General features: G+C 36.7%; 1 protein-coding gene across 8 annotated transcripts in view; it reads left to right on the forward strand.

Moving 5' to 3' along the window:
* ANKS1B (ankyrin repeat and sterile alpha motif domain containing 1B) overlaps positions 1 to 23,234 on the forward strand; it is a 536,016-nt gene that overhangs the window by 150,372 nt on the left and 362,410 nt on the right. For 7 of the 8 annotated variants that reach the window (XM_033058235.2, XM_033058234.2, XM_033058231.2 and 4 more), the window contains exons 2-3: positions 17,518 to 17,598; positions 20,967 to 21,123. In XM_033058235.2, the coding sequence (XP_032914126.1) occupies positions 17,518 to 17,598; positions 20,967 to 21,123 (238 nt within the window). Of the gene's footprint in view, positions 1 to 6,042; positions 6,090 to 17,517; positions 17,599 to 20,966; positions 21,124 to 23,234 lie in introns of those variants that run through there. The other variant, XM_033058236.2, reaches the window with a different exon arrangement.

Raw genomic sequence — 23,234 nt, forward strand, 5'->3', positions numbered from 1 at the left:
ACAGCATTCTGTATTTTGATTTTATGACCTCGGTGTTTCAGAAGCTGAAACTTTGTCTCAGAGATTAATAGAATATTTCTCCTTCCCTGCTTCAACTGTGATAAGGCATTGGAGTTCCTTTCTTCTCTGTTTAAATTTCCTGATTTATACTTTCCTTTCTTTCCTATTTTAAGGGATTTTCAGAGACATTATGACTGAGACTGGTATTGTGGAAGTGCCTAGTTTCAGTATATTCTTCATCCTGGCTATGGATATCCAACTCTCACTTTAATCCTTGACCTGTTCTCACAAGACAGAAACTTGTACTTCTTTCCAGAGACCATCTAATTAATTATGGAAAATAATATCTCTGATAAGTGGGACAAATTTCCAATGTTTATCTAGGTCCCTCTCACTTAAGAAGGCTTCTTTCTCCTTGATTTGTGATGACTGGGATAGCAGAAGTGAGAAATGTCAGTTCAGTAGAGTTTTGGCTGTCTTTAATTTCAGCTTTTGTATTGGTGGGATTAATTATTTTTCCCTACCCAGTCATTTCTGTCTTCCTTCTATACAATTTAAAGATTTTCCAGAGTCCCTGTTTATAGAACAAATGTAGGTATTTTTGGGTGAAGGATTTTTATATCTGCCTATCTTTTATTTTTGAACCAAAAAAGACTGCTTTTTTGGTAACTGTTCTTTCTGTTAAAAAGTTGAAGAGATTCATGCTGCTGCAGCCATTAGCAATATTTTCCTGGAATAAGGTCATCCTGAGTCCATTGTGGATTCCTTTTTTAAGTTTTTACCAGAATGAGACTCCGACTGCCTTGCAGGTATATATATAGTTGTGGATATGCTGCTAGGAATTTCCATTAATATAAGTGTGCAAGTGAAGAGGGAGAAAAGAAGTTAACAACACTGGTGTATTGTTTGGGATATTCACATCTACAACTTTCCCCCACCTTATCCTCTATCCTGGCATCAAGCAGTAAAGCAAGGAGCTAAAAAGGAATTGGGGTCAGTGTACCACTGCTTCTTCCTTCTATGTCCTTTGCTGGGAGAATCAAAGGCATAAAGTAGAAACATGAACTGTGGGTCAGAGGCTCATCGTTATCTGTCTGGACCCAAACTCAGAGCAATGGTACTCTTGCATCCTCTAAACTGATAAATGCTGCTGGTGTGAGACAGGTTCTGCCAAATTTGTGACAGGAATGTGAGGCTGCATCTAACTTTAACATTTCGGGGTAATGGAAGGTGCCATGTGGCATTCTCCCAAGGAAAGAGCTACCAAGCACAGCTGAAGAATTAGTATGTGCCTGGGCCTGATAGACATTCTGGATGGAGCTATACTGTTTGGAAGGTTTGAGTAGTGTAGGTGTGGAGCATTCTATGCCAGTATGACCTTAGTGCCAGAAAATAGTTCCAAACATGTTTAGTTTACTATTGCTGGTGCAGCCTGAGTTCCTAAAATGGTTTGGAGTTCAAGTGACAAGAGAAGCGACATGGCATTCAGGGTCTGGCAGAACAGAGAGTCCTAACCTGAATACAACCCATGACATGTTTTCTGGGAGCTAAGCAGAGCCAGATAGTTTTAATGATGTTGATTTTGCTTTGATCTCAGCAGTATAGAAACATTCTAGATCCCAGACTGTCCACTTCTATTTTGTAAATAAGGACTGAAACAATTATGCCTCTGTTATGTGGAAGAGAAGTACATAAAACTCTACTGCCTAAACATGATTGTCTGGAGAATCTGTTAGGGATTTCAGGTTGTTCAGAATGATATAGTGATATAGGAAAGCCAAAACCAGTTTCTGTTTGTAGAATTAAAAATACGGTCCTGTACCAATTTACCTCTATGTGGAGATGTTTGTAACTGTGATGGCTACAAAACTGAAGCTATAAAATTTGTCTTACCATTTAAAAAAAAAAACCCAAATTGTTCTGAAATTATTTAATTCCCTGGCCTGCTCCTGAAGTTTTGTCTTCTATGTGGCAGAACTGTGTGATCAACTATGTTAAAATTTGTATTGCACTGTAATAAGCATCTATTCCTTCATTGGTTGAACTGTTAAAATTTTTTGTTTCACAAAAGAAAAGGTTAGAAGTTTTGTTTCTGTTTTGTTTGCTGTAGATTGGTATACTTTTAGAATTTCTACAACCATGATCTGTATCCTGGGATTGTGTTTCCCTGCCCAAGGAGAACTTAACCTTCCAGCTTTGTTTGATTATGCTTTTATCAAAAATATTTACAGATTCTCTGTGCATTCAGTCTACTCTGAACTGGCATGATCAAAGTCTCTATGGAATCATGACTATATGGAATGTTTATGCTAATAATGTACCTCAATTAATTCAGTGTCTCAATTATCAGTATTGAGGTAATGCTGTACTGTGTGTTTTTTCAACTTGTGTGCTATCATTGAAGGTCTTTCATATAAATTTGGGTTGAACTCTCATGCTTCTTAAGATGCCAAGTTCCTTCTGCGCTCTTTTCAGGTGGCTTCTTGAAATACCAGAAGAAATGGATATTCCAGTAACTAGATGGTTTTTAAACATTTACCTTCTACTATATCCCCCTCACTCTAGGAAGGAAATGTTTCTTGAATTGTGCTAACTTAAGCTGTGTCAGACACATCTATATGATCTTCTTTGCCTAGGTGATGGGACCATGGGGGGCCAGCCAGGAGCTACCAACTAGCTGGGCCTTGGCCACTTTTAAAATTTAATTCCACTAGAAGGATACATATATGGATTTTCTAGTGTGACTACAAATATGACAAGTGTAGTTTTGGTCAGGCTCCAGCACTTAGGGGAAAATGTCCCTGTTCTTACTATCTGAAATCTGATTGTGCCCCCTTTGCTGAAATGATGGCTTCATAATTTTACTGCCAATGTTGAATTAACAGTAAATCTGCTTGTTAAAGTGACCTTAGAGTGAGATGTAGTAAAAGATCTTTCTTTCCAAGATTGAAGACAATCGAAATTTAAAGTGAATTCGGAATAAGGTAAATTCAGCTGGGGTCTGTTTTTTGGGGGATTTTGTGTCTGGATTCTTGTAACAGTTAATAGTAAGTAGATTTCACAAATAAGGATCTCTTCCTCTCTGCAATTGTGTGACCTTTAATGGGAAAAAAAAATAAAAATTATATGTATAGTAAAGGAATGTAGGATGGAATCTGCCATCCACACATGCATTTCATAACTTCCCTTTTTTTCGTTGCAGGCCAGTCTAGCCTGGCATGATGCATTTAGTTTAGTATCTAAAGTATTTAGTTGGGGATTTTTTTCCCGTTGAATTATATAAAGATTTAGGAACATTTGGATTAAACACAGCTGAAAAAATCCCAGTAATTGTTCCATGAATCCTTCAGGTATCATAGTGCTGATAGTAGATTAGAGAGAGTTGTGATGAATAATTTTGCATGGTGTCTTATTGTGGAACTGGAATCTCTCCTCCAAGGGTTTTTTTAAAATCTATTTGCACACAGATTTGGATTCTCTAGGTATCTCTTACCAAAAAGGCAGTTCAGAAAGGACATTAAATTATACCTATTATGGTTGAGTCTTGTAATATACTTTACAAAAAGGTATTTGCAAAACAGATTTTGTGAAGTATCCTATCTGTTCAATTAAAAGGAGCAGAAAGATGCTGAAAGTTTCTGAACAATAATTCTTTAAATATATTCCCTCAAATTTAACCTTTTTGTTTTAATATTGCTGAAAAGTTCATGATCCACAGAGCTGCAATTCTGTGGAGCACTTGCAATACTTATGGAGTAGGTCTTAGGTTCATTTTATTAGAAAACATTCCACAGTAAAACTGTCTGAGTTAAGAAGAATATTTCTTTGTTCATGTGTAATTGGTTTTTGGAAAATTATAAAACACAGTGTTCACTTTAGATACATCTGGAAATAAATGATGTGTTATTGTTCTTTTTAAGCTGTTTGAAACTCTTCATCAGCCCAATCTTCCTTTATAGTAGAAGCTTCTGTGTCATTTAAACCTCTTAGTTTTGGATTTCCTTTCTACATTTGATAAGGCTATTAAATAGAGTAGAAACAATAACTCCTAATGGATTTAAATTCTAACATAAATAGACTGAAAATTTACTGAATATTTTTACTGTAATTACATTTTGCCTTCTAAGCTGTGTGTCATAAATAATTTTGTTCAATGAAAAGCATCATGTTGGATGAATTGATTTTTCTGAGTGATCCAAATGATTGCTAGCATATCTTACCAAATACTTTGTTAGCCATGTGGTGGATATGACCTTTTTAGTTATTTCAGTAACAGTGTTCCAGAAATTTAGGTGGTGGCATTGTTGTTATATATCCAAAAGCTTTGGAAGACCGTTGCAGTATGTCACTTTGAATCTACAGCCTCTAGTTAAAGCATGTTACTTGTCTTTGTGAAATTAATTTTGTGGTGATAAAGTATTTCTAGGCGTGATCTTAGCAATGTTTTGGATGCTGCTGAGGTAATTCTGACCTCTGTTGGCAAAGCACAGCAAATGAAATGTGTGCTGAGTAGCATCCTTCTGCTTCGATATTTATTTCAAATATGACATTTTGCTGAGAGAAGAAACTAAGGCGTTAATTCTATGTTTTTATTGTTAAAAAGCTTTTTTCTGTCCCACTGTTCCAGTTAGCTAGAGCATAGGATAGAGGATTTATGGTAAAACTGTCTTTAGTTAATAACATTATCTGATTAGTAATTTGTACCATGTAATAATTTCATCCAATATAATTCTTATTCAGATTTCTATGCTAGGCTAAAAACATTCGAACATTTCACATTATAGTAGCTCTATGTATTAAAGATTAGATATTAAAAGATTCCATCTGAGGTTTGCAGTATGTCTGATAAAGGCCAATCTTCAAGTCTCTGAAAGAATTCATCAGTGGATTGGTTTTGCCCAGTTGTACTTATTGCAGTAGCTAATTTTGCCCTGATTTACTTCCTCATTTTACTTGATAAGGAGTTATCAATTCAAGAGAAGAAAGAAATGTCGATGTAATCTGAACAGGTGCTAATCTTTTTTCTATTCAGTGACTATCATTTCTATAATGTATTTGTCATATCTATCTATGTATTTCATATGTCTTTCCTAAGTTGTGCCCTTGTTAATGAATTTAATACAAAGCTGATGGAAAGAAAGAGTGTTAGCACTTGGATGAAGGCAGTCAATGTGCAGCTACTCCATGGTAGCATTCTACCAAATTCAATGAGTACCTCTGATTTGAAACTGTGTTTCTCCAAAGAACAGACTCAAATTGTTTAATATTTGTGGTATTAAACATAGGGTTTACATTATACAATTCATCATTATAAAGTCACTCCAGAACAAGAGGAAAGAATTTTAGTATCTTTTGAATTAATTTTGACCAAGGTTACTTTCAATTACCTTATATTGCAATAATGCACTATTTCAGGCTTCTGATGTTGCTTGCCTTGCTCATTATCTGCTTAGGCTCATGGAGTCTGAATAACTGAGGAAATATTCTACTGGAAAGCAAAATGTTATGTATACATTCTACATATGTCATAGGTCACTGATAGACTTCCAGAGCTTTAATATGTTGGGATTCATACTTTGGAAGTTACTGGAGCTGTAGTCTTTCATGGCTCTGAGTTCAGGCTAAGGTTATGGCAGGTTGTCCAAAAGGTTTGGACATTATTGCTGCTGTTATGTGATGAAGATATGGAAGCTTTGAATTGAGAATATGGGAAATCATGTGTGTAACTGATTTAATATCATGTGGATACAAACACAAGAAGTGAGACTCTCACATCTGTTACATTTTCATTTGTCAAGATAGTGAGAGATTGATTATATTGATTAAAGTTACTATAGTTGATTTCTGAATCTCATTTTCATATCTCAGCATAAATTGAGAATAAGGTCTGAGATGGCCTTCAAGAATCAAGAGGAAATGGAATCATGCATTTCTTCTTGTGCCTCTTTTGCTAGTGTCTGAAAGAATTATCCTACTTTTGAAGAAACCCAGATGAGGACGAGGTATTAAAGCCAGCTGAATTGCAGACTCTATATATAGCAAGCTCTGTTCTGTGTGTCCTACAGCTATAACAAAGAGTCGCATCTCAGGTTGGTTTCTAAGATGAACAATCTTTAGTACTGGATTGAGGTCATAGATCTAACAGCATCCATATTCAAAAATCTTTGATGTAAATTGATACTCTTCCCAGTGCTGCTTCCAGTGCCAGAGCTTCAGGAATTTTTGTTCCACTTAAACAAATGTCAGTAAGTGTTCCAGGATGCATAATTAATCATTTAGAGGTTTTAAAATCTCCTTTTCTAGTAAATATTGACTTTGCCTCTCTGTGATAAGAATGTGTTTAAAATTGCAAACAACATGAATTTATGATGGATGGGAATACTGTGTTGGATCTCCAAAAATGAACTGTGGAGAAAAGAATGTTCTTTTCTTACTGAAGATTCAAGGTCAGTTGAATTAGGAAAAAGGGTATATCTTTCCTAACAAAATATGTCATCATATCTGTATTCTTGAGAGAAAGAGAAATGGGACTTCTGATTAAAGTAATATTAGAGTGACTTTTAAAAGAAAAATTTAATGTCAGGTAATTTTTACAAAAAGAAGGAGTCCGAATGGTCTTTCTAAGAATGTGCTCTGTTCTTCAAAAAAAAACTGATGTATATACTACACCTCAGCATTCATGGTTATATTCACATAAGAGTATGGAATAAAAAAATCATAGAATATGATGAGTTGGAAGGCACCCACAAGGGTCATCAAAGTCCAACTCCAGCCCTGCACAGCACCATCCCCAAGAGTGACACTGTGCCTGAGAGCATTGTCCAGGCCTCCCTGAGCTCTGTCAGGCTGGTGCTGTGATTCTTCTGGGTGAAGAATCTTTTTCTAATACCCAACCTAATCCTCCCCTGACACAACTTCAGGCCATTCCCTCAGGTCCTGTCATTGGTCACCACAGAGAAGAGATCAGTGCCTTCCCCTTCTCTTCCCATCAGGAGGAAGTTGTAACTGCAATGAGGTCTTTCCTCAGTCTCCTCCAGGCTGAACAGACCAAGTGACCTCAGCTGCTCCTCGTACGGCTTCCCCTCAAGGCACTTCACCATCAATATAGCCTTCCTTAGGTTGCTCTCTAATAGCTTTATATCATTCTTGTATTGTTGCAGCCAAACCTGCACACAGTACTTGAGGTGAGGCCACAGTAATACAGAGTAGAATGGGACAATCCCCTCCCTCAACCAACTGGTGAGTTTGATGTACTTAGAATCAGCAGATATATAAGGGCATTCACAACCCTTCAAAAGATTGATTTCTGTTTTGCTTATAGAAAAATAATGATTGTTTATATAATTTCACTAAATATTAGTTGTCTGAGAAAAGTTGAAAGAACCCAGTATTTACTTATGAAGGGAGTTTAATATATGAATGTACCCGTAATTATATTCACACTGAAAAAAGACCTAGTCAAGGCAATTCGCCATTCTCTTTGATATGGTCTAATACTAAATAACACAGTGAGCTGTGTTCCTGGTTAATCTTGATCCATCTGTAGATCTTATACAAAGTGCATAGGTCTGATTCATAAAAATACATTGAACCAACTACCTCACACGTTAGGGAGCCCAAACTCATGATACAGTGGGTGTGGAGTTGCTCTTCATAGGAGCAATTAATCTGATGCACTGATCTCTCAGCACTAGCCATGTGGTATTCTTTCAGATTGCTTAGATCACCTCAGATCATGCATGGAGATACGATTGGGAACAGTTTTAGAACATGATTCATGTTGCTTAAATATGAATGATTTTACTTATTAAAATTACTGCCTGCTGATGTGGTTTTGGACTGTTCATAATTTAGTAGTTGTTCCTACAGCGTTCTTCTGTGGGTTGATGCCAAATGAGAGGTAACATTTTTTCCTGTCAGAATGATTGCATTTTCCAGGACAGAACTCTGGATTGAATCCAAAGATCTGTCTGACTCATCATCAACAAGCTGGAGTTACTGTGGTTCTCTATGGACTTAGCAAAACTCCAGTTTATCCCTATAGACAAGTGGAATATGGGGGAGTCCTTCTGTCATAACTGATGAAGGCTTTCTCTCTTTGAACCACTCCAGGCAAATTGGTCTTGACTGTACAAACTAACCAGTACTAGTCAGGAACATTTTGCTTTCTGAATATAGCCACAGTATTATGCAGTATACTCATCCAGTGTACTTCTAGATGAGTAGTCCATGAGGAATGATGAAACCAGGCTGGTGAGATAAAGGTCAAATGCCATATATATGACAGTTTTTTTTTTGAATAAAGCATAACTAATTGATTGCCTATTCCTTTGTGTGACATCATCCTGAAGTCAACGTGTTTCTCCTTTTGGTTTTTCCATATTAACTGATTTTTTACAACATTTAAAGTGATGCAACTATTAAGACTATCAGGACAAAACTACATACCCTCAAGGGAAATTGACTGCAGCTTGAAATAAACAGAGTTCTAAGTCAGTTAAAATACTTCATGTGACTTCTGCTCAGGTTTAGTTTATTTAGATTTTAACATACAGAATACTTAAGTGGAGAAACGGAGTGCTTATCAACAGTTTTTTCTAGGTAGATTTTTTCCCAATACCTAAATCTGCATGTAATTACATAGGCACAGACTTGTCCAATCTGAGGAGTTGTAGGACATGTCTCCCAGTGGTCTATGTCAACCATACAAGACCACTGGTTTCTCTAGTATTTTTAACATAGATGATCAAAGTTGGCTAACACCCAAAATACTTAGTAAAACTTCGAAAGTCTTCAAAATGACCCTCTGGTCATCTTTTGTTCTGCAAAAGTTAACTTTTTGCCTGGTCTCACATGACATCACCTCCTTGCACAGTCTTAACCTCAGAAACACACAGCCACTCAACTGGTGCCCAGGCTACTTCACCTAGTTTGCTGATTGATCCAGCTTGGTCTTCATTAGCAATCACACACTGTCTCGCACACTGTCTCACACACCCGCACTACAGCTGCAGCCTCCATGGACACACATGGGTCCTCTGATTCAGGGTCTCTCCTCCAGTTTCTGGTATGCAGACCCTCATTTGCTTCATTTTCTGGCCAGATTGATATATATTCTCACTAACCCATCATCTGACTCAGGTGCAGTTTGGCTTTCATTCATGCACACAGGATATAGGCCCTTGCCCATTAAAATAGAATCAGAATTTAATAAGATTGAGTGTAGGGCATGACCAGCCTATTGTGCTGCAAAACCAACTATACACATGTGATCAATCCTATTTGTCCCCTTATCCCTCCATCTTCCCAAACTTGCTCCTCCCCAAATCACCTAAATCCATTCTTTTCCCTGCCTATGGTTTCTCCCTAAATACCCCATCAGAAATCTTAATCCACATGTTCCATAGTCCTAGACAGTGGTGTCTCAGTTTGAAGTGTTGTCCAGCATTATTTCACATTGATGTGTGTCACCCCTAGGCAGTGGGGTGGAGGCTCTCACAGTGCAGTTTTGAGAGGGACCCCAACAAGTGTGTCTTTAATGCTTTTAGTGCACTGGTGATACTTCAGTGATAAGCTCCAGAGTAGCAGGGCTAGGGTATTACTTGATTCTCCCACTCTGTTGTCCCTTTGTGCTCTTTTGTGGATAAACAGGAGCTGTGTATCACATAACCCAACACATGAATAAGAATTTGTGTAGTTTCCAATTATGTCAGTACTATTCCAACCTATTCTTTGGATGCTTCACAATTGTAATGTCCTTATAGACAGGTTCATAATTTGTCCCCTCAGGAGTTCTTTTAAAGTTGTTTCTTAAGTCCTAACTCTATCAAAATAGGCTTGTAAAACCTTTTTCTTCAATTGCTTTTCTTTTATCCTGAGGTTATTTGAGGGATAAGGCCATATTGACTCTCTGTAAGACTCATCATGACTAAGTGTACTCTGGATATCCAGGACTTAGGTATCGCTATGTGTCTGGCTTTCTGCCTCTCCTCAGCCACACCCTAAAATTCAACCATTTGTATTCAACGTTGTCATAGTTTTTTCCACTGGAGAAGCTGTGGATGGCAGGTTGGACTAATGACGGTACTCATCATAATGATGGGTCTCATTCTCCAACCAAAAATACAGTAACAGCCAGAATGGTATTGAGCAATTATATGAGGTTATCTATTGGACATTAAGGTTACTTGCATAAATTTAAATGCTGCCACCCTACTCCAAATTTTAGTCTGTGTAGATGTAATCTGTTAAATCGATCAGTGTTCATTTACTGGTGATATTTCACAAAATTGAAAAACAGTAATTACTTGTAAGATACTGTTTTTTGAATTTATGTTGTTGGACATGATCCCTTTCTTCTACATGTTTTCTTAAATTACACTTTTTACTTCCATGCTTGAGTTATCGCTGTAAGTGTTGATCCTGCTGTTTGCACATTTGGAAAAAGAATTTTTTTGTACTCACTGTTGTAGCTAGCTCTAAGTATTGTAATGAGTAAGTGTTTTGTACTAAAGTAATCAAACTCATTATATTTACTGCACCTGATATATCAAATAGAAATCATGAGTTGAACAGAATCAGTATGGAAATAAGACAACAGTGTGGTGGAGTTCTCCCATTTTGCAGACTTACACTGAGGCCAAGAATGTATACAGATCAAGGTTAAAGAAAGCAAGTGGAATAAGCTGCTTTAGAACCTGAACTTGAGTAACATCATTAATCCCATGAATAGTTGTTCATGAATGTTGTTGTATTATTATATTGAGGCAACTAAACAGCGGATCATGATTAAATAAGTACAGTAATTTCACAATCATAAGCCGCACCATTTTGACTAAAATTTTGGTCCAAACCCAAAGTGCGGCTTATAATCAGGTGCGGCTTATATGACAAAGAACAAAAAGTTGCTGTTTTAGTTTGGAGGACAGGTGTCTGCTGAGAAAGGCAGGAACTTCTCTTGAAATGGAAATGTAAACCCCCTCCCTCCAAATTAATATAATTTTGAAATCAAGGGGCTTTCAGGCAAAAATATGGGAATTAGGAATAACAGTTCTTTTCTAGGGAAATTAAAATAGAAATACAGTGCTACAAAGAAACAAACCCAAACCCTGACAAAGTCAGAGTACAACCTGACACCCCATCAGGCAGGGTGTTGGTAGCAGTCCCATTAAATGGTGGTTGCAGTCCCTTGCAGTGACAGATGTGATTCTGTTGAAGCAGTGCTCCTGTAGAAGGTGCAGTTTCCCTCCGGAGGTCCAGTGGTGATGTGGAGAAATCCAGTTTTCCTGTGGAGTCCAGTGGAGAAAGGGGCTCCCTTAGTGTCCCAAAACCTCTGTTTTTATCTTGGTAAGAAATATTGGGCTCTTTCCCCCCTGGCTGGAGCAACTTCCAAAGGGATGAAGTAATTTTATCAGTCCACACAGTGGGACTCAATGGCCATTAGCAGAAAATGACTCCGCTGGAGGAAGGATGGGTTGTGAAAAGATAAAGAACAATGCCCGCCTGTTTCAATGGATGGCCCATTAGCAGATTATCTGCCATTGAGATAAGGATCACTGCCCCCACCCTCAACAGATGGTGATAGAATAGATAACCTGTTATCACACTCTGTATTGTAACGTGCGGCTTATAATCAGGTGCGGCTTATATATGGACAAAGAATGAAAAGTTGCTGGCACCCGGAAGTGCGGCTTATACTCAGTGTGGCTTATAATAATGAAATTACTGTGGCATTCCAAATTGAAATGTTTTGAGTCACATTGCGCACTGGTAGAACAAAAACACTTAATTGGAATTATATATACAATAATCTTTAAAGCATAAAATAAATATTATTGATTGATAATCCATTTGCCATTCCCTTTATTTTAATTAAAATAATAAGATTATTATTATTTTAATTTGAGATTTTATATTGTCAGTTGCTTCTGCAACAGGTTTTTTTTGATACTGGAAAGAAAATCAAAGAAGTCTTACTCAAATATCATCTGCTTTTTTCAGTTTAATACCTATAACTGCACATGCATGAAATTAATCCTGTAATAGAGTTTTCAAATTTTTAGCATGCACAGTTATTTATTAGGCTTTAAAATATGACTTTCTAAAAGTCTTTTATCTCCACTGCTACTATTTAATTTATTTTTGAATAAAAATATTTAAATATTTTTAAATTTTTAAAAAAATATTTAAATTTTTTTTTTTAAGTCATTTGAAGATGTACCTCAAATTCAGCAAAGGAGTCTTCATAATAGGTAAAACCACACATGAAAAAGAAATATACATTTTTATACGATAATATTTGGCATAATACTGGATTCTAACAAAGGGGAATCCATAGAAAGAAAAAAAAATCCCATTTACTGCAATGGTATATTTCTATATTTGATAAGTAACATTATTAATTTTTTAGGTTAGAGCAAGAGGTTATATTGAGTATAGCAAGAGTCAATGTGGTGTATTTGTGCATAAAATAGAGAATTTGAGCTCTTTTTCTGAGGTTCACAATAAGTAACATTATTATGTGTCTGAATGAAGATACATATTGTTGTGTAGAAGTTTGGGTTTTCAAAATTCTCTTTAAAATTGTCCATATGCATTGTATAAACTGAATTTACACAACTGAACTGCATGAATGTAGGCAGAGCACTAATAGAGAGCCTGACCGTGTGCTCAAAAAACTTTAGTCAATGTGTTTCTGTCAGATTAACAATAAACATGGAAAATTTGGAAGATTTTGGCTCAGAACAAGACAAGTTCATGTAATGCGTATTTATTCTGTGGAACACAGGAACAGTAAGAGGCTGTGTAAATCTGAACCGCTTAATGTTTGCCGCTGACATCAATGGAAGGAGGATGAAGTTCATAATGTCATGTCATCAGGCAGCATTCTGAGGATTTTGAAAATTCTTATCATTGTTTACCAAGAATATTTTCCTTTCACCTTAGCAAAACTACCATATAAGGATCAGAAGTGTTATTACATAGTCATGAAATAGTATAATGATAATGGAATGATATAATGCACATATATATACAGAGAAGAAATGTGATAGGAAATTATGTGTACCTTGCAAGCACAGGTCTTGTGCTGTTGATGGAGAGTGTGTCTGTGTGATGAATAGCTGGAAAAAGCTTTTATTCCTTGCTTTTCTGTTCATATGTGTGTAACAACAGCCACTTCACAAGAATTTCTTTCCAAAAAGCATAGCAAAATAAGAAGTCTTTCAACTAACCATGTTTTTCTTTTATCTGTCATTTTCATATTTATTTCAAAATGTTACTCTTTATGTGTAACTATTTAAGCTCCTTTTTTTAAAAAAAGAAAAAAATAGTAATTTTTTTACCAAGTAAAGAGTATTTTCAGTTAATATTTGACATCAGTTCATAAGGTCAATATTCTTTGCCCTCAGTGAGAGCAGATTGTAAAAAGGAGAACTTCCTGCTTTTAGCAAGAATGTAAGCGGTATAACAGACTTCTGTTTCTTTGTGCCTTACTTTGGCAAGATGTAATGGAAGAAACTAATTGATAATCATGTTTTAATTTACCATTGAATGAAAACTATTTTTTTGCACAAAAAGTAGGTTCAATTCCTTTTAAAAAATTCATTAAGTAATGGGAAGGTTTTAATTTACTGATGTACATAGGAAAACAGATTCCTAACTTACTAATGCATAGCACGTTAAGAAGTTTGATTATTGACTGCATCAAAGCACTAGAAGAAATGTGTTTTTGAGAATATTCAATATTAACAGTATTCTGAAGAGCTCATTTTTCTGTCGACAAATATTCTTTTCTGGAGATTGAATTCTATTTGTTTTCTGCCAGATCCTCCTTAGTGTTGGTTTCACAGATATTTTAATACACTCATAAATCAATATATTTGATGATTCTTCACATATCATATATATTTATGATACTAAAGAAGGGGTATTTAGGTTTTTTTCTCAATCTCTACTCCACTTTTGTTTGAAGTCAAATGCTTTTTATGGAGCTTATATACGACCTGGACTTTTGTCCGGCTGTGTTCTAATTGCAAGAGAAGAGCTTTAGCTGAAGCTGGGAGTTTTAGGATGTGAGAATTTGTATCCAGGCTTTCCAATTTGAATTTGATTCTCAGTTATCAAGCATAAACATCCTGTGTTTATACTGGACCTGCATTTGTTTTGTAGGAAATAATGTTGCAATACTCTCACAATGCAAGATCTCCTCGGAGAGGATTTCAGCCCTGGCCCCAGGGAAGAGAGCTGCCTGCAGCCATGTCCTGCTCATGTTTGCTGTGTTCTGTGATTGATAACCACGCTGTGATTTTGAGCATGTCTTTGTGCACCCCTTGAGACCTGACAGTGATTAGTCCTGTCCATCCTGTCTTGTGTCTCTGAGTTGTCAGCATTTACTCATTGTCTTTTGTCCTTCACATCTCAGGTGCCCAACCTGCCGGTCCTGAGGAGTTCCCCATAGGTGCATTTATAAAGTCTTTAATAAAGCTTCAGAGTCTTTTCTTCTTAAATCAGTACAGTTTCATAAACAAAATATTTCCTAAGACCAGAGTCAGGAAGAACAACAATGTTTTAATTAGTGAATGGATTCAAGAACAAAGTGGGGGAGAAAAAAATGAGGATTATCTTAAGGAGTTTTGGTGGGAATTTTTTAGTTTTTAGTTTTTCTTTGATTTTTTTTTTTTTTTCATGATGCCTAGCACATCATGAATGGTATATGAACTCGTGGATTCTTGCATTTTGAAAAAACAATCAACAGACTGATCTTTGCAACTCTAAGTCAAAACAAGCAAGTGATCAAAACCAAGTAAATTACGTTCTGGTTGGTAGTGTTGTTTTTGTTTGTTTGCTTGTTTGTTTTTTGCAGTATGTTAAATCTTACTTTCTATACCATTTCTTGTTTTCTTCATTCTCCTATAAGCTGGTATATATCAGAAGATGAAAATATAATTAAATAAGACAATAATTGATAAACACTGTGCAAAAGTATAAGAGAGGTTTTACCTTACATAAGGACTTCTTTCCTTCTAATAGACAGACAGCTTGTCCTTGCCATATAAATAATATCCATCTATTACAGAGTAGTTATCAGTTCAGGGACTCAATTTTTACTATTCCATGAAGCTAAAATAATTAATTGAAAAGATTAGAGTGACTTTTCTTATCTGAAATTGCCTTCTGTGGGAAAAAAATCTGTAGATGTCTGAGCAGATATTTTAAAGAGTTACCTTGTTTTTTGCTTCTTTGCACCCAAGAAAATAATTCAGTCCTGTTCTTCCAAGAAATTAAATTGCAGGGAGAAGTGAGGTACCCAGCATTATGTAGAATTATGCTTACTGCAGAACACAATGTTTCACACAAATAATTCTGTATGCACACAGTATTACTTGTGGGAAAACAACTGCTTAAGTTTATGAGCTAATGAATCATTCAAATACACACAATGAAAAAGAGATGACTCTACATCAGTATTCCCTAGTGTGCATATATATATATATATTCTATTTTATAGGTAATAAAATACTGATTCATAGTAAATAATTCTTAAAAATCATATGTTAATCATAATATGTCATTTTACTGATGTATATAATGAAAAATGTCAGTATGAAAAATTCTTTTTACATATTAGCTTAAAATTATTTTCTTTAAACTATAGCACTTGATTCTAATGTATGAAGCAAAGGGAAATATGGCTTGCCAATGACAGTTGAGCACTGCATTAGAAACGAAAGGAAACAGACTGTAATGCAGGACTCTTAATTTTGTGCTCTGGAGGTTTTAATACTGATGATTGAAAACTGTTACAGAAGGGTAAATTGCTTTTGTAAAGGATACAGTTTCCAAAGTGATCAGTTAGATAAAAAGCCTTTTGGTTCTCAATGCACCTCTGTTATCCATTTTCCAGGGTTTGGTTTTGTTGTTGGTTTTGGTAGATTAGCAGCCATGTTTTCCACTTTGAAACAAAATATGTTATTTACTGTTTTTTGAAGAGTCTGTAATAGATCATGAAACTGGTTAAAACAGGACAAAACATAATTGAATTAACGTATTTTTAAAGGTATGTCTAATTTATTTTAAAAATATAATCAACTAAAGTGGGAGCTAAAACATCAAGTTAAGTAAAAAGAATACAGTAATTTCACGAATACAAGCCGCACGGACTATAAGCCGCATTGCCGGGTGTTGGCAACATTTCGTTCTTGGTCCATAAATTAGCTGCACCCAATTATAAGCCGCTCTGCTGTTCGCAGCGAGGACCCGCATGCAACAAAGTTGCCAAATAGTAACAGATCGCGGGATCGGGGGTGGGGGTTTACTGGCTCGACTCGGGCCGTGAGGGCTTGAGGCGGGGCCAGGTGGCCCAACTTGGCGCTGCTGCTCGGCGGGGCCGTTCGGGGCCAGCCGCCGCCTCTGGGCTCTCTCATCCTGGCCCGGTGCTGCCCCGCAGTGACGGGGGGGCACAGAGCCCACCGGCACCCACGGTGGCGGTGGTAGGAGGGGACGGGAGCTCACTGGAACCCACGGCGGCAGGAGGGGATGGAACACCCCCATTCCCGCGGCGGCAGGCAGGAGGGAGCCCCATGCCTCCCTCCTGAACCATGGGGATGGCAGCACCAAGCCCCTGCCTCTCTCCCAAGCCGCGGGGATGGCAGCACGGAGCCCCTGCCTCCCTCCCGAGCCACGGGGACAACAGCACGGAGCCCCTGCCTCCCTCCTGAGCTGCGGGGCTGGCAGCACGGAGCCCCTGCCTCCCTCCTGAGCCGCGGGGCTGGCAGCACGGTGCCCCTGCCTCCCCCGGGCTGTGGGAGAGGAGGGAAGGAGGGAGCTGCCCTGCCTCTCTCCCCCGCTGCGCTGCCAGCAGGGATCCTGGCTCCACCCGCTGCGCAACAGAGTAACCAATTTGTAACAATCATGTAAACCCGGGTTTTACTGGCTGGTGCTCGGCTCAACACCTGGATTTGCTCTTCTGGGGTTGGAAATGTCAGAAAATTATTCACATATTAGCCGCCCCTGAATGTAAGCCGCATTTCCGGTGTGGGAGCAAAATTTTAGTCAAAATGGTGCGGCTTGTATTCGTGAAATTACTGTAAATTTCCTGCCACTTGGAACAATACAATTAGTTCTCACTAATTTGATGTTTGTTTGACTCTAGACTAACTGACCTAAAGTCAATGAATACATACTTTTGGAAAAGTAGTACAAAATCAGATTATAACCTCAGTGTAATTAGCAGAGTAATAGAGGGAGAACAGATCTAATTGAAATGACTATTCTGTCATTAGTCTTTGAGTTTGCCCTACATAAAGTTCATGACTGTTATATAAATGGATATGTAAAATTATTTTTATAAATAAATTATATTGATATCAAGATGACATTTGCTATTTTAGGTTTCTTTCAAGATAATTCATCTCTTAAGGTTCCATACACTTGTTGCAGAGATTGTAGATCAAATTTCTGACACTTCTGTACTTGCCAAGCCAAAAAATTAACATCACAATTTTGCTTTATTTGCAGCATCTGGCGAGGACCAAACATAAACTGCACTGACAGTTCAGGTTATACTGCTTTACATCATGCAGCTTTAAATGGACACAAGTAAGTGCCTCACATTTAGTTTTTATGTAGAATGCTAATTAACTGTGTTATGCAAGAAAATATAGCATAGTTCTGAGATTTGCACCAAAAATTGGCAAACCCTTGCTTATTAAAGAGCCTTCTTTGCATTGTTACTTCTAGTCTTGGCTCTAGTGCTTTTCATTGCTGGGAAATCACAGCAGAAAATATTGTGTTATATATCTGTGTGTATGTACGTATGTATAGAGTGTGAACATTTCAGTAAACAATTTTGTGAAACAAAGAACAGTAGAGATTAATAATTTTCAAAGCAAACGTAACATGAAAAGAATATTTAGTGATTATACACATGAAAGCAGGAAAAAAAAGGCTATTTTCACTAAAGAAAATCTTGACATAAGTGTAATTTGCATTAATTTTAATGTGATTTTGGACTGTCTATAAAATAATACATGAATATTTACTTATTATGTGTTTAGTTTACTCATTGCACAATTTTTGCATCCTTCTATGGAGAAATTGAAACTTTAGGATGTGTCTTCAGTTGTATTCTGGAAAGGTACCTATTTTCTTTAGGATGGATTAATCTTTTGTTGAATATGGGATATTCTTTGTGAATAAATATATAAAGTACACTCTTGAACTAGATATTGTGCACTTTCCAAGGTTTCAGCTGCGTAGGAAGTTTCATAATCATCCATTAATATATTTTTACTTCCATGAAATTAGGTATAAGTTCTTAATATGGTCTATTAGACTCAGCATTTTTGTTCAGGATTTATGAATTGTTTCTTGTGCTATTGCTAATTTTTGACTGACCAAACCCAGAGCATTGGCTTGTAAATGTTGCTGGTTTCAAATAGATGAAAACTGGGTTTAGTATATTCAATACTGACAATAAAATAACAGCTACAGAGTAAGTTAAAAATATTGCTGTATAAACACTGAAATTATCAGAGGTTTCAAGTGAATACTAGCAATATAAACTATAAAATCCCAAAACATACAAAAGCCAAATGATGATTTCAGACACAGTATTGACCAAACTTTTTCCAAGGTCAGGACTTAAAAGTGTGGATTTATATACAGCAGCAGATATAACTTCAGCCTTTGAAAAGTCCAGTGTTGGCTGCTATTACCCCTTACACTCACAGCAGGATAAGCAGTAACTGACATCACAAAATTAACTGAAATACATAATCAGGTATTTTGTGATAAATCATGAGGGTTTCAAGACCTGTTATCCAAACCATTATACTGATCCTGCTGCAATGGTAGCATGGCCAGCAAGAGAATTGGACAGACACCTGGTGGTTCTAATTTTGTTAATCATCACAAATAACTAATAAATTACACTCTATTTGAGTTTTCAAACTTGATATTAAAAATCAAAATGGCATACAATTATTTGACACAAGAATCTTCCCACTTAGGAGAAGTTCCTGTCCTCTACTAGGTTAAACCTGAGAGATTTCAAAGTTTTTCCAGAAAAGTAAGAACATGAGAATTTGTGGCTGGGGTACTTGTTGGACACCATTGTTCAAATCCCTGCTTGATCACTGTATGTTATGAATTCCGTCCTTCTTGGTTATTCTGGGATTGTTTTCATTCCTTGGGAAACTAGTCTCCTTTATATAAGTAATTAAATCATATCTGGGGCAGGCACTGGAATCTCAGTCTCCCTAAGTAATTTCACTTAGCCCAGTAATGTTACTGGGCTAAGGACTTTCAGTCTTCTCCTTTCTGGAATATATTTGTATAAACTGAAAAAGTTCTGCAGAAGCACTGAAAAAGAATCACCCTAGATAAATGTGATGGGTCAGGCCATTCTTGAAGGATGAAGGAGATGCATGTTCTATTTTGTAGCTTGAATTTTGCAATAGACTCATCCCAAAAAATTCCTGGGTGTTTTTATCTATAGATTTCACCTGTGCAGGGCTTTTCTACTGATTTTCTTCCACTTAGTTCAATTTATGCTTCCTCTGTTTGGTGCTCCTTTCAAAGGTACTGCTGTTTATGTCTAGCTCTCGGACCATTTACTGCAAAACTATTATTTAATGGGAAGTCTCTCAAACCTTACGTGTACTGAAAAGTTTCCCTCAGGAGTCACTTTTCTGGGACCTTTTGCGTAGCAGAAGTCTTTCTGTAGTGGAGCTGCTCTTTCTTGGCTATTCTTATTTGACCTTATCAGGCGTAACCAAAATCCAGCTTAAATCTTCCTCAAAGTTAGATGTGATGGCTTCAGTATCTTTTGAAATCAAATGAGAGTTTCTTTTGACCTGGATATATTTCCTCATAACTCGCCACATTTTCCTTTCAATATGCAATTAAATAAGGTTCCATCAAGGTTGGAAGAATAATTGTCTTAGATTTATCTTCTTTCTTAATTTGTAGACAATTTGTAGTAATTTTTGGTAATAACACAGGCTGCATTGAGGTCCCTCCCCTCACTGATGTTTTGAGCCAAATCAGTTAGTGTTTCCATATTTGTAAAAATTTTGCATAGAACTGCCCACACGGGATCGTAGATTCTCTCAGCCTCACTGTGTCAAACTATGAGACTACAAATGCAGCAATAAGATAGAATTTATTTACATTCTGACATACTTCATAATGTTATCATACCACACAGCTGTTTTTATGTTTAGCTTTTGCAGTTAAGTACAGGAGACTGCTTAAAAATCAGGGATGCAATATACCAACTTACGCTATCTTTCACTTAATGTATGATAAAAGTACTGAAAGAAATATAAAGAGAATTAAAATGATAATAAGTCACTTTTCCCCTCACTGCTACAAGACAGCTGAATTTAGGAAATGACAATAGAAGCAGTTATTTCATAGAAGTTATACATAGAAGAAGGTATTTCATATATGTAGCTAGATCATCATTAAATTGTTTCCTAACTATCTTTGTGATAATGCCTTAAAGAAGAGGAAAAATTGTTACTTAAGCCTTATGGTAAGAAATGTGTCCATAAAGCTATTCTGTTGTCATCCTACCTCCAGAATTCAGCAGTGACAGGGACAAGAGTACTTCCCTGCCTTTGGTGCCTTGAGGGACACGCACATGTTCTGAATGGGCAATTCTAAAAATGATTCTGTGGCAGGTGTTCCTATTGAAAGAAACAGATTCAGAGAGCTGATGATAATATTGTTGATGGTATTCATAAGAAGTAAGAATCATTACAATTTTGTCTATGTTTTACTATGTACTTAATTTTCAGAAATTATTGGTCTTCACTTTTTGTAGCTGTTTCACTTGATATACAGATTAGGGTGTTTTTTCCTATTTTCCAGGATAAAAATATTGATAATATATATGTCCATGTGAAAACTTAATAAAATTATCTTCCTGTCGATTTTTAGATTTACCTCCTGTTTTCCAGGGATATAGTTCTCAAATTACTTCAATATGAAGCATCAACTAATGTAGCAGATAATAAAGGTTACTTTCCTATTCACTTGGCTGCTTGGAGAGGAGATGTAGATATTGTGAAGATTCTCATCCATCATGGACCATCACACTCCAGAGTGAATGAACAGGTGAAGTGATGAAAAATATTTATGTGTATCATCAGAAAAAACCCAGCACATATTCTTTAGGTCTGACCAATTTATCAACAATTTTAAAAAAAAAGTCTTTTTCATTGTTTCAGTAATTTCTTCTGCAAGATTGATAAAATCTTCTATTATAAACATACCAGATACATTTCTTCTGGATGGGCCCTGACCTAAAGAATATTAGTTTTAAAAAGTATGGAAAAACCTTCTATTTGTTTTGGGAAAATCACATGAAGACATACTCTAACTATGCATCCTTTCTGTATGGTTGTAAATTTGCACAAACTTTGTGTATTTTTTACTACATTAGGTATTAAGTTCCTGAAAATCTTTGAGATAAAATTAATATCCTTAGCATATTTGAAGAGTAAATTATCAGATATCCAGAGGTAAATCACGAACCAGATGGACTGCATGGATGCACATGCAGCACATAAAAGGACACATACAAAGACCAAGAAAAATTTATGAGAGTGTTAGTGTGTAAGGGCAGTATAAGCATGTTGCATTTGCTGTCAAACATATGGTACACCTTCTGTTTTTATTCTGTATATTCTTATATCTTCCATTCATAGGATTATTATTTAGAAATAGAAAGATGCTAATTAAAATTTGACACCATCTAGCCAAGCTGCTTAAGAACTGGAAGTAGGCTGTGAAATACAGATCGTAACCATTAAGCAATTGCATTTGCCAGGGTAGTCAGAGTGTCGGAATGTGAAGGAGGGAGTCAGCTCTCAATTCCTAAGCTATAATGTCTACATTGCCTGCATTTTCACCTTTTGGTTCCACAGAGGTCCGGTCTGTGGAATCACAGGAGCCAACAGGACTAAAAGGAAGATTCAAGTGTCCAAACACAGAAACGCAGTACCTTCTGAGGCCCTGCAGTAACTGAGACATCTGCATGGGCCTGAGTGTGACAGAGGGTGCTCAGAATTTCCATGTCCTAGTGGAGTGACTGGTGAAGTCTGGGTACGGTACCACCTGGCACCCCACAGGACCTCAAATGGCAAAGTGCAATCTAGCAAATTAATTGTTCTCTCAGTGCCTACATTGGTGTGGCCAGAAGGCAAACTGTGAGAAGATAAGAAATGTGAGACCTAGATTAAAAACACTTAACCGGTGTGAGAGGGCATGCTTTGAGTAACCTGTTTGATATCTGAGGTTATACACCTAGCCATTGGAGTCCATACAATTACTAGGATATGAATATCAAGTGTTAGTGCAGGAAATAGAGGAAAATAAAGTAATAAAATATGTCCATGTGGCAGTCTTCTGGGAAATCCTGTAATACTGAAGCATTCAAGAAAAAAAACAAAACTCAAAATTAGTTATTCTGTGATTTCAGTTTCAGATTAACGTAATTCTCCAACTTGCTCATTCTCATCAGCTGTTTTGTGTAGGTTGAAGCCAGTTAAACTGTAGGATTACCTTTTGTCGAGGGAGGTTTTTTAAACAACAAAACAAAAAGCAACTATTGGATTGTGTGTCACGCATTTGCTTGAAGATATTACATATATTCTACTGACAGAATACTGGAAGCTGCGTAGGAACTTCAGAGACAGCGAAAGTGAAAAAGATATTTCAGTAAGATCAGAAAGAGAAATGTAAATCCAAACCTAATTCTCCTTAGTCTCACAAAACCTCCAGACTTCAAGAATATTGTCAAACTTGATTAGGTGTGTGGTATCTGGTTTGATCACTGAAGCAAATAAGCAGGGATACAGCTGGTACTTCTGTATCCCACTGACTCAAAATAAGTCCTCAGATGTCTTCCTGTTTATGCTTTTAACCCAAAAACCTTATAACAGAAAATGTGTGAGCAATCCTCACGAGAAATGTTGCATCTGAAGTCTTTTAAGGGAGTCCTGGTCATATTAAACTTTGAAGTCAAACTCATGCATGCAGAGTTTTTCTGACCGTGTAAAATCCTTGGTGTTCCACTCTAGACAATGGCCCGGTTCCGTATCTAGACTACTTTGCTGGCACCTACTTTCCCCTGCTAATTAGCACTCTATGCAGGAGAATATTCTCTGTATCCCAGCAAGAGGGAAATGTCGTGTTGTTATGGAGCCACCTCCACCCACATATCC

Source organism: Catharus ustulatus, chromosome 4, assembly GCF_009819885.2.
Source record: "Catharus ustulatus isolate bCatUst1 chromosome 4, bCatUst1.pri.v2, whole genome shotgun sequence".
Lineage (NCBI taxonomy): Eukaryota > Metazoa > Chordata > Aves > Passeriformes > Turdidae > Catharus > Catharus ustulatus.